General features: G+C 58.5%; 2 protein-coding genes across 4 annotated transcripts in view; both read right to left on the minus strand.

Moving 5' to 3' along the window:
- Positions 1 to 963: 963 nt before the first annotated feature.
- ACKR1 (atypical chemokine receptor 1 (Duffy blood group)) lies at positions 964 to 4562 on the minus strand. Its single transcript, XM_026487343.4, has 2 exons — positions 2723 to 4562; positions 964 to 2297 (listed from the first exon to the last, which is right to left on the minus strand). Exons 1-2 carry the CDS (start codon positions 2744 to 2746, stop codon positions 1326 to 1328), a joined length of 996 nt encoding a protein of 331 aa, XP_026343128.2. The 5' UTR covers positions 2747 to 4562; the 3' UTR covers positions 964 to 1325.
- A 1700-nt stretch (positions 4563 to 6262) lies between these two features.
- Positions 6263 to 11635, minus strand: part of CADM3 (cell adhesion molecule 3) — a 28709-nt gene continuing 23336 nt past the window's right edge. The window contains exons 7-11 of one of the 3 annotated variants that reach the window (XM_026487341.4): positions 11331 to 11421; positions 10743 to 10912; positions 9236 to 9291; positions 8109 to 8234; positions 6434 to 6537 (exon numbers count right to left, since the gene is read on the minus strand). In XM_026487341.4, the coding sequence (XP_026343126.2) occupies positions 8121 to 8234; positions 9236 to 9291; positions 10743 to 10912; positions 11331 to 11421 (431 nt within the window). In that variant the 3' untranslated portion in view covers positions 6434 to 6537; positions 8109 to 8120. Of the gene's footprint in view, positions 6538 to 8108; positions 8235 to 9235; positions 9292 to 10742; positions 10913 to 11330; positions 11422 to 11635 lie in introns of all 3 variants that reach the window. The other 2 variants (XM_026487340.4, XM_026487342.4) reach the window with 2 other exon arrangements.

Below are 11635 nucleotides of genomic sequence, written 5' to 3' on the forward strand. Positions count from 1 at the left end.
TCGGGATTCCAACAGATGGACGGTACCCTTCAAGTTTCCCCAGCTTCCCACTGGGCTGGAGGGAGAAGCTCGGTTTCGGGTGTGCGGCATCCCGGGTAGAGGCTAAGTTTGTTGGTGGCAGTAGAAGTTGTTTCCCTTACAGAGAGGGCGTATCCCCTGTCCTTCCAACCACTACCCAAACTTGGAGAAAATCCTCCGGGACCAGGACTACGCAGCCAGAGCGTCGGGGGGTGTGGGGGGCGGAGGCGCCCAGGGCATGGGGCTGTGCTATGAAAGGTGGAAGGAAAGACTCGTTGGGGAAGAAAGGTTTATTACAGGAGCTGGGGTTCAAAGGGGAAGTTTGGGGGATTCTAAGCAGAAGATGAGCCAGATCAGACCCCTGCCCTTGAAGTGCCTCAACCTTCTCCAATCTTGATTTTTAGCTCCCTGCACGCATCCCACACAGACACACAGAGAAGACTCGGCACAGAAGCCAGGGGAAAGAAAACTCATCTGGGTAAGGAGTGAGTCATTAATCCCGATTCCACATTCTGAAAACAAGGATGGAGAGTGGAGCAAAGCGGAGGGAGGCTCTGACAGACAGCGGAGCCCGCACACAGGTGTGTGTGCGGCCGCACGTGGACCGGTGGCATTACAGTCATGCACCCAGCATGCACGTAGGTTCCGACAGATGGAGACAGATGCACACACACACACACACACACACACACACACACACGTGCACACTCAAACATACACGGGGATTAGGGTCCTGCTGAGACATGAACCTCGGGAACATGACTCCTGGGAAGTGGCTTCTGGAATTATCTTGATATGTTTCCTGGACTAGATGAGGCCCCCCGGGATGCTTCTCTCCCTGATCTCTGAGCAAGGTCAACAGGTGTCAGCGAGATAGAAGGCAGAGAGGAAGGCTGGACAAGTCAGACGGGGCAGGGGCCGTGCTCTGGGCTCTTCTGTCTTCTGTTTTTCTCTCTCTGGTTTCTATTTCTGTTTCATTTGCTTTCCGGAGCACTTGCTCTTCCTCCTTCATTTCTTCCAGTTTTTCAGCCATCCTGCTCCCCTCTACTCTGGCATCTCTTGTCCTCCCCTTTGAGACAGCAGTGACCCCACACCTCTAGAGACCATCTGTGCACCCTGAGGAAGTTTGTACATCATTCGCTCTTTCCCCAGGCCGGCTAGAGAAACAGAGGCCAGCAGGAAAGTCTGGCATGAAACGCCTCTCTCTCTTCTCCTTCCTTTCCTCTCTGTCCCTGGATAAAATAAGAAACCTCCGGCTTCATAAAAGCAGCATAGACTTTAATTCAGGTGGACAGGTGGTAAGGGAGCTAGGACTTGCCTCCCTGGGTGTCCAGAGGAGCAGGCCGTGTGAGCGGGAGGGGCAGGGCGGGCGGGGAGCTGCGCGCAGTCTGGTGGTAGGACAGGGCCAGGAGCAGGGGTGCGGCCACGCAGTGCAGAATGGCCACAGCCTCTGCCAGGTGCTGCAGCAAGTCCAGGGCCTGCTGGGCCAGACACGTCGACAGGACCAAGGCCTTGGACCGCACGAGAAAGTCCAAGCCCACAGCCACCCCATGAAGCCACCAGAACACAAACCAGGCCCACAGGACGTTGACCCAGGGACACGGCCCCCTGCCCAGTATTTTCGTCAGTGCCTTGGCTCCTAACAAAGCGAGGGGCAACATGGTGAAGACGGCGAAACAGGCCGCGGCGTGCGAGAGCTGCAGAAACCAGTGGCTCCTGCTGAACATCAGGGAGCAGAAGCCCAGGGAAGTGTCGCTGGCCAGGGTGACCGGCAGCCCCAGGAGGATAGCCATTCCCCAGAGTCCCACTCCCAGCCGCAGGGTGATGTCAGGGACCTGCCCTCTGCCCATTTTGGGGCCCAGGCAGGCGTGGCACCCTATCAGCAGAGCCTGCGCGAAGGCTGAGCCATACCAGAGCATGTGGGCCAGGTGGCACAGAGCTGCGCCCTGGACGCCACGCAGCCCTGGCGCCAGCACGGGCACCGCGATGCTGAAGAGGGCGCTGCCCACGGCCAGTTGTACTAGCAGAGGCCGTTCGGGGCACACCCGCCAGTGGAAGAGAGGTCTGAGGAGCGCGAAGAGGACCGCGCCACCGGCGAGGATGCCCAGGACGCTGGTGAGGATGAAGAAGGGCAGTGAGGACTCGTCCAGCAGGCTGCAGGAGTGGCAGGGCGCGGCCGCCTCCACATTGCTGTAGTTATAGTTCAGGTCATAGGAATCATTAAACTCGTCCCAGATATCGTCTCCAAAGGTGAACTTAGTAGAGTCCCCCTCCGCCACCTGGAGGACAGTCCCAGAGCGGACAATCACATCATTTGTTTACCCCACTGAAGAGTCCCTGGGAATGACGGGGGCAGGAAGGGGAGTCAGAGGGAGGCTAGCCTGGAGGAGTGGATGCAGTGGGGACCATGGGACAGGATGGCACAGGGAGCCTCGGAGCCTGGGCGGAAGAGCAGGGAAGGGGACCGGACAGGCTGCGAGAGCCGGACAAGGTCAGGGCCAGGGCGCCAGCGACCTGGACGGATGGGGAACGAAGGAGACCAGAGTAAGAAGGAGAAAAAGGGAAACAGAGGGAAGGGAAAGAGGTGAGGGGAGGAGGAAAGAGGTGCAAAGGCCCCAGGACAGACAGGAAGAGGTGGTGGGGCAAAGAGATGGGGGACTGTGGGCAGAGAGATGGGGGACAGTGGGCCTGGCCCCACACTCACCTGGTGTTGCAGACAGTTCCCCATGGCGCTGCTGGGCTGGGGACAGGCAGAGACAAGGGCTGGGAACGTCCCGTGGGTGGCTGCGGCTCCCAGATAAGTGCCAGGGGCTAATGAAGGCCCTCAGTTCTGGGCAGGGCCATGGGATAGGCGGCGGGGGGGAGCCGGGCATTCAGGAAGCCTTCACCCCACGCCCATGGCCTGCCTAAGCCGCGGGCCCAGAAGGGGCACTAGCCTGGGGCTTCCTGTTTTGAGGTTGGATTCCACTGGTGGGGACCTGCACTTGGGAAAGGAAAAAGGCGGCCAGCAGATAGTGGGTATTTTCCCGAAGGTGGAAAGGGGGGCTGAGAAGCCAGGGGGGTTTCCAGCAAGGACGGAGTCTTCAAGCACCAGGAAGGAACAGGGGCCAGGGGTGACTTGTGAGACAGAGATAAGAGACCTGCTGGGAAGGCGGAGGGAAGGGGAGTCGATGACTCTCACTGAGTCTCCACCCCCTTGAATTGGATCCAAGGAAAGATAGCTCCAGGGCGACATTTGTGGGAGGGGGTGTGAGTAGCGCCTGGGGTTGGACCCTACACTGCTGACAGCCCCAGGGCTGTGTGTGCCCCAGTCGTGTGTGTGGCTGTGTGTTGGATGTCACATGTATATATCCGAGTGCTAGGTGTTAGGCAGGTGTCTGGGTGTTTCAGTGTGAGGCCAGGAAGGGCTGGGGGGCAGCTGTCGAGGCTGCATAAGGAACCCACTTTGGGGAGCGATTGGGCGCTCGCCTAGCCACCTATGGGTGCATGAATGCATTTTCCATACCAAGCACAACACACAGTCTGACAAGTTAAAGCAGGCTCTGGGGGACAATGGGACAGCGTATTTTAAAATGGGACTGTTGTCTATGGGGTAATCTCTATTCATATTTCTGTTGGGGGACATAAAGGCTCTGGAATGGCTGCACTGGCCTGGCATCTGGCAGTATGCGCGGCTCCTTACGGGGGTGGGGTCTCCTATTTCTCTCTGGCTGGCAGAGTGAGAGCATTTACTCTGCAGACGCAGGCCCCTGAGCCAACACCTCTGCTCTTCTGCAGCCCCTTCCCCTCCTCGGCCTCTGCACCGTCTCTGCTGTTTCCCTGCATTTCACTCTCTTGGGTGGGGAAACAGCCGGGCCATTGGGAGGGGTGAGTCATGGAGTCTCAGGAGCTGGTTAGGTGGCACTATTTCATTTCAAGGAAGCATGGGATGTTTCAACTCTGATCTCACCAAGAAACTCTTTTGCATTTAGGTAGGGGTGCATGGAGCAGAGTAGGGAAGCCCAGACAAGAAAGGTGGGTGACCTACACAGCTTGTCCTCCCCTTTCTCCCCAGGATGCCAGCTCCAGTTTCAGGTTCAACATGAGCGGTGTGAATGGCCCTGGGGAGGGTCTGTGCTGCAGTGGGCCTGGCGGGGTCTCTGCCTTCATTTTAACCTTCCGCAGACCGCCTGGAGATGGGCAGCGGGGAGCAGTCAGACGCCCCTCCCCAGACGCACAGGAAAGCAAGGACCCAGCCAAAGGGGGTGAACACCCTCCTCTCCTCTGGAGAGTTCTATTGTCTCATACAGGGATGCCCTTGGGAGGGGGGCATGGCAAGGCTCCAGGCGCAGGGGACACCCGCAGAACCGCCCTCACACGGATACATCCCCACTGGGGCCAGAGTAGCAAGAAGGAGGCAGCCGGACGACACGGATAATCCAGATATATTGAGGGTGGCCCCTCTGAGATTAGCACAGGAGAGTTAGAAAGATTATAAAGATACACGATCCCCTCCCTGCTCCCCTCCCCCCAACCCACAGACAGACACACACAGCACGACGGCCCCTCCCCCCCGCCCCCCGTACAAATATGGCTTCTGTGTAATATGGACAGAGTGGTTCAGCTTGAAGAGGAAAGGTCATTTTCCCAAAAGCGGGTGCTGGGAGACAGGGAGCCGACAGGCCTGGGGCCCTAGGCTGCCTTGCTGCTGTGAGGGGGGCCCTGGCTGAGGTGGGGGGTGCCTGTGGTGCCTAAGGGCCCTAACCAGCGGCTGGAAGATTCATGAGGATATTACCTGAACTGAGGGGGGTGGGCAGGCCTGCCGGATGCAGCCTGGAGGACGTGCTGGAGGGGGTGAGCGGGGCTGAAGGGCACCCTGGCTCTGAGGCTGGGCGCCGCCAGGACGGGGGTGGGGGGTGAGCAGCCTCATCTCCACGGCAACAAAGGAAGACAGAAAATCAAAAGCAGGGGTGGAGATGGGAAGGAGACAGAGGTTTCACTCCCAGCCCTTGCCACCCGGGGACAGACTATGGGGGGAAAGAAGTGACAGTGGTCCTTCCAGGGTCCGTGCCAGGGAGAGGCCTGGGGGGTGCATAGCAGAGGCTGTGGCCCTGACTCCGTGGCTCTGAGAAGGGAAGTCGAGGCAGGGTTTGAGTGCTCCGTGTTGTAGGGAGAGATGAGATGGACAAGTGAGCAAAACACATCCTGGGTCTGTTTTCCCGTGACAGGTGGGCACTGAGGGTGGCCTGGGACACACGGGGGTCGAGCCACAGCCCAGGTGAGGTACAGGGCCAGATTAGGAGCCCTCCCCGCCGGAAGCCCTCCTTTGCAAAGTGTCCCACAGCCCCCCACCCGCCCGGGCGCTCCCTCTGTCTCACACACACGCACGTGCATCTACACACAGACACAAGCACGGACACGACAGCCACACACTCACAGAGTTCACATTACTCCCCTCGTTTGGGCAGGACACAGCTCAGTGCAGTGAAGCTCCTTTTAGTATTTTTGTTGTTACGTCTGCCTGGCTGCTGAGGGAGCGGGAAGGGGCAGGGGCACAAGATGGGAGGAGCGGTTGCCGTGCGACAGTCGGGGCTCGGGTCAGAGCCAGGGGCCGGAGCAGCGCCTCTCCCACAGCCGCTGGAGGAGCCCCCCCCAGGGCCCAGTTTCCTTCGCCGTGGGGGGGCAAGGGCTTCCCGGCCCTCTCCGCCACCCTCCCCCTGCAGATCTCCCCCCTGCTAGCAGGGACCTGCGTCCTCCCCATGCGGAAGCCCTGGGTCCCTGCATGGCTGCCTTCCTCCTGCGGGTCACACCTCCTCCGCGGGGACCCCCACTCACCCCTTTCCCGTTGTGGTGGAGGAGGGGCTACAGGGTGGCACCCGCTTCCCTGTCCGTAGCTTGAGGTGTGTGACTAGCAGAGGAAAAGCCCCCTCCAGCTTCTGCTCACCACCTCCCCGTTCCCCCAGGAGGCCAGGAAGCTGCTTGGTGCTAGAGGACGGAGGGCCGGGGAGGGCCAGGGAGGGTGCCCCCCACCAGCCCCGCTCGGCCCCTCCGTCCTTACCCCTCCGCCTCCGCTCTCCTCCTAACACTCCAGGGTTGTTGCTTTCCTCACCCAGGGCCCCTGCCCCTCCAGCCTGGAGACGGATTTGATTTGGGATTGTTATAAAAATAATAATAACCCAAACGCAGAGAAGCCACGGAAAGGGCTGAGGGCAACCCTCCCTCCCCCCCGCCCTCCTCCCTCCCCATTCCAAACCGAGTACAAAACCGCACCCAAAGCAGACATTCTGTACAGGGGGGTGGGGGGGGCTGGGGAGCAAGCGGGAGGGGCGGCCCTGGGGTCGCTCTGTACAAGTCCAGGTTGGTGATGGCCCCAGCAGTCCCCGTGGGGCCCCTGGGGGGCGCAGGAGGTGGCTGGGCGCCTCTAGATGAAATATTCCTTCTTGTCGTCCCCGCCCGACTGCCCGCCTTCTGCATTGATGATGGCCGTGTCTGCGTCTGGGGCGTCATCGGAGCCTTTGGCCTCATGTGTCAGGTAGGTTCCTGCAAAGCAGGAGAAGCTCCTCCTGTCAGTTTCAGGAGGAGTTTCTACACCTCGGAAGCCCACCCCCCACCCCTGCCCCGCCCACCACACCTGCTCCTGCAGTGTTTCTCCTGCCTAGAGCTTTCTACCTCCCCACCTGACCCAATTTGCATTTTGCTGCCAACATCCATCACCTGACCACATCTCATGAATTAATGAATGAATGCTGCCCTTAATTAGAATCTCATTTATAAAACAGGGGGAAAAAACCTTGTGTGTGCATGTGTGTATATGTGCATGTGTGTATACACACATGTATGTGTTCCTGCACACGCGTGTACACATACATGTGTATGTGTGCCTGCGTACGTGTGTATACATGTGTACGTGTGTATGTGTGCATGTGAGTACCTGCATGTACAGGTGTGTGCCCATAGGGGTGTATGTGCCTATGTGTATACCTGCATATGTGTGCATGTATACGTATGTGTGCACATGAGTGTATAAGCATGTGTGCCTCTATGTATATGTGTACATGTGAGTACGTGCATGTGTGTGCCACAGGTGTGTGTCTATGCATGCACATATGTCTTCATGTGTGTATAAGTGTGTGTACATGTGTGTGCATGGACATGTGTGTGCCCATAGGCGTGTACTTGCCTAAGTGTGTACCTGTGGGTATGTGTGCATGTATATGTATGTGTACACGTGAGTATGTGCGTGCATGAGCATATGTGTACCCGTGAGTATGTGCGTGCGTGAGCATATGTGTACACGTATGTGCGTGCGTGAGCATGTGTACACGTGAGTATGTGCGTGCGTGCACAAGCATATGTGTACACGTATGTGCGTGTGTGCGTGAGCATATGTGTACCCGTGAGTATGTGCGTGCGTGAGCATATGTGTACCCGTGAGTATGTGCGTGCGTGAGCATATGTGTACCCGTGAGTATGTGCGTGCGTGAGCATATGTGTACACGTGAGTTCGTGATGTGTGAGCATATGTGTACACGAGTATGTGCATGCGTGAGCATCTGTGTACACGTGAGTATGTGCGTGTGTGAGCATGCACACCCTAGGTGGGGACAGGGAAACTGCAGGTCGGTCATGAGCAGGTAGCTGAGATCTGGGTCAGCCCATGCATTCGGCTGCTGGCTAAAGTAGGCACAGAGGGGGAAGTCTGAGGTGTAGCAGGCATCCATACGGGAGAGGAGAGGAGAGACGGTATGGGGACAAGGGGCCAGGGGACAAAGAGATGAGAAAGGAAGCCAGAGCAGGAAGAGGTGGGACGGGGGGCAGGACTCTGACAGCACGAGACCCTGCGGGCGCAGTGGCGTGGGAGCAGCCGCGGACGGAGCGGGAAGGCTCGATTTTACTTGGATGATCGCCAAGTGATCGGCCGTACCGTGGGGTTGGTGGCGCTCAGTCACTCAGTCATCACAGGGCCGGCCGCCTGTTTCCTTCCTCTCACGCTCCAAGGCGCCTGCTGAGCCCCCAGAGGCCCGTCCCGCAGCCAGCTCCTGGCCGCCTCCCTACCCGCCCCCCCGTCACCCCCGCCTCTGACCTTTGTGCCCCCGGCCGCCCCCTCTGACCTTTGTGCCGGATCAAGTAGTGGCCGAGGAAGATGAGCAGAATGAGCAGCAGGAAGACGATGAACGCCACGATGCCGCCGATGATGGCGTGGTAGGTGCTGGAGGACGAGGGCACCGGGCTGGGGTCTGCAGGGAGAGGACGCACTGGGTCAGGCCTGGGAAGAGCCCCCGTCCCCGAGCCTCTCTGGCCTGGCCGTGGGCAGTCTAACACAGCCCGGAGCACGGGCTCCCAGCAGCGGAGTGGAGCGGATCCTACGCCAGAGGGCATGTGCCTTGTTTCGTACCCTTCTTTCTTACACGGCGTCTGGAATGCCATAATTACTAAAAAACTATGTATTTGTGAATAAATTGACAAATCTGCTCACACTCAAACCTTTAAATTGTGTTTCTAGCACTGAAGGTTTGGTCAAAGTGCATCCTTTTAACATCCACATTGTCTCTTGTTCTCGCTCTTGCTTTTACTTTTGGGGGTACCAGACTATTCCTTCTATCTCCCCCAGGCCCTCTTACCGCCTGTCTGTTTGCCATTCGGAGCTGGCTTCTCTACAGGGGCCCCCAACCTACTCCCCGTTGCCCGGGGACCAGACCGAGGGGGGCAGTGCAACACCGATGAAGCCGGGAATGGGGACTCTGACAGCACCTCACAGAAGGCCATGGACTGCGGCCGCTGTGTGAAGAGCAGTTCCGCGTTCCCGCCAGATCCCAGTCCTCCAGCCTGCCTCCTCCGGGAGGTCTTGGACTCCAGAGTCACGTCCCACCACCCAGAGGTTTGTGGGAAAGGCAAAGAGTTCCTTCATGGCCGCCCCCCTCCCCCACCCCAAGCTTCCTCCCATGGTGGCCAATGTCTCCGCCACCAGCTTAGAGAAGCTGCCCTCCACTGCAGCTTCTATGGGGGTAGGTCCTCAGAGCACACACCGGGCCAGGCACGCCAAGGACAGCACTGGCCTAGTCCGAGTCCCAAATATCCGAGGACACAGTGCCCAGGGCCAGGACACGGTTCGGATGTGTCCAGAATTACATTAGCCGTAGACATAACTCTCCCACCCATGGGAGTGCTGCTGTTTTCCCACAGACTCAGCTTGAGTCTTGATGCCTCACTGACTCCTTACATATTTTGTCTTTCCTACCTTATGTCTCCTCAAGCTTGACTGGGCCAGCTTTTTGGTTCCTTGACTGTCTACGCCTAATTTGAAAAGAAAACATTTATGTTCTGGTTTTTTATGCTCTGCTTGGGAGGGGGGGAGAGGATGGGCCTGGGGGCTCTGTGATATGATGGGGTGGGGTTGAGGGTGTTGAGTGGGAAGAAGCAGAGGGACGTTACTCCTGTCTTTCTCCCAGGCAGGAGGTGACACACAGTCCACATTAAAAAAAAAAAAAAATCCTGGATAATTGTTCCAAGGCTATGGAAACGGAAACCCCTTAGAAAAACATAGCTTTTCCAGGGCCAAAATGACCTCTGGGATCATCAGTTACGGATCCCTGTCTCTGTTGAAAGTTCCTTCTATTCCTTCCAGGCTGCTGGGGTCAGGACGGCTCAGTAGCCGCCCAGAAGGAGATGCAGAACCCCCTCCTACCACCAGGGGTCAGCACTGGAGGTGGACGCGCTGAGACAGGACTGGGTGGGGGAAGGGGACCAGCAGGAGACCAACCACCAACCACAGGGGCCAAGCACTTTCTCTCCCCGCCCTGCCAGTCACCCTCAGAATGGCGGCGGGGAGATCTGGGGGCTGACACTGGTCCTTGCTGCTGGCATCCTACAAAAGCTTTGTTTGTGGTTCAGAGACAGCTCCCACGTGCTGAGGTCTGTCCCTGGAGTCAGAATCACCCCATCCACACAAACACCCCGGTCCCAAGGTCTCAGGTCTCTTATCCATGGGAGGCCCGACTGTCATCACCCCATGGACTGAATGGGCATTTCCAGAAAGGGACCCTCTGGTATTCCCCCGACAATGCATTTCCCCTATTCTCAGTTTATAAGGTTTTCAGGCAGGACCCTGCTGCCGCTGGGATCTTCAAAAATTCTGCCCACTCCCCAAATAAGGGGACCTCTGTGCCAGCCTGTCACTGCTCCTGAAGCTGGGTTTTGTGGTCACACCTTTGGGAAGAACTTCAGAGAAGCATCACTAGTGTCTCTGGAAGATACGGCATCAGAGAAAATGCCCTGTGTCTCAGTGTCCTACAAACGTATCTCTGTGCTCTGCCTGGACCCACCCTACCCTGCCCAAGGTCTGCAGAAAGGAGGTGGCGGTGGCACCACGCATCCCATACTGGTCACAGGAGCGGCAGCCCTGAGACAGCCCACTGGAAAGGGAACCCCCCCACCCTGGCCCTGGCGAGACTCCGGGCCTAGTCACACAGAACTTTAGTTGTTGCTGCCTGGGGGGGTGCAGGGGTGGGAGGACGGTGTCAGGTGCACCATCATTGCCAAACAGGCAGACGAGAGCCCACCATCCTGCTGACTGCTTCCACGTTACACATTCCAGAGTGGACCTACAGCCCAAGTCCCAGGCCCTCCCGTGGTGAGCCCCCTTGCCCCCGAGGCACAGCAAGGGGTGCTCTCAGGAGACAGAGACACAGAGCGTGGGGTGGGCAGGGAGGGTGAGGGGCATGCGGAGGAGGGCTGGGAGGGCTCACCGTTCACGTTGAGCGTGTAGTAGGCCTTGTAGCTGCCCATGTTGCTGGTGGCCGTGCAGCCGTACGTCCCACTGTCGCTCTTGTTGAGGAAGGGGAAGATCAGGGCACTCTCCTGGGTCATCTTCAGTGGGGGCACACTGCCCTCCTTCTCCCACAGGTACTGCTGGGGGCTGCAGAGGCAGAGAAATCACACGCATTTGGGAGAGAGCAGGCCAGAGGGCTGAGGGAACAACAACAAAAAAATACCTGGGTGGAGGAAGTCAAGGATGGTTTGATACAGGCGCAAGGCGTTAAGGGGGCCACAGGCTCGAGCTGCTGAAGGGAGGGGTGACCCCTTGGGGTTTGACTTGGGGACGAGGGCGATTTCCTAACTTGTGTCTGACTGTGACTTGGTGGTTTCTTGGGGGGCCTTGGGAACAGCCAGGGAGGGCCCCCCTTCTGCTGCTTTGCAGGAGAAACAGGGGACGGATGGTGTGGAGCAGGGGCAGGGAAAGCGAGAGGCTGACAGTAGGGGGGAGATGGGGAGATTAAGGGAAGATCTCGTCTGAGGTGCGGAGGTGCGTGGGGCCAGGAAGCCGATCTTCTTACACGGGATTGCCACGCCCCTCGCAGTGCAGCAACAGCTTCTGGCCCTCGCGGGGGTGCGGGGGGTCTGGCCTGATCTTCGCCGTCGGTGTGTCTGTGGAGAAGGAAGCGGGTGTCGGTACAGAACTGACCGTCCAGGAGAGGACCACGACCCCGCCATCATCCAGTTGTGCATTCCGGCTTCTACCCCCACATGTCTCAAGCTCCGGCGGGGCTGGGGACAGAGACCTCCACCCCCAACCTCTCGAGAGCAAATCCACAGTTGCTGCTGAGTGTGCGTGGGATTCGCATGGCAACCTCGTAGAGCT

This window comes from Ursus arctos, unplaced genomic scaffold (assembly GCF_023065955.2).
Source record: "Ursus arctos isolate Adak ecotype North America unplaced genomic scaffold, UrsArc2.0 scaffold_2, whole genome shotgun sequence".
Taxonomy (NCBI): Eukaryota; Metazoa; Chordata; class Mammalia; order Carnivora; family Ursidae; genus Ursus; species Ursus arctos.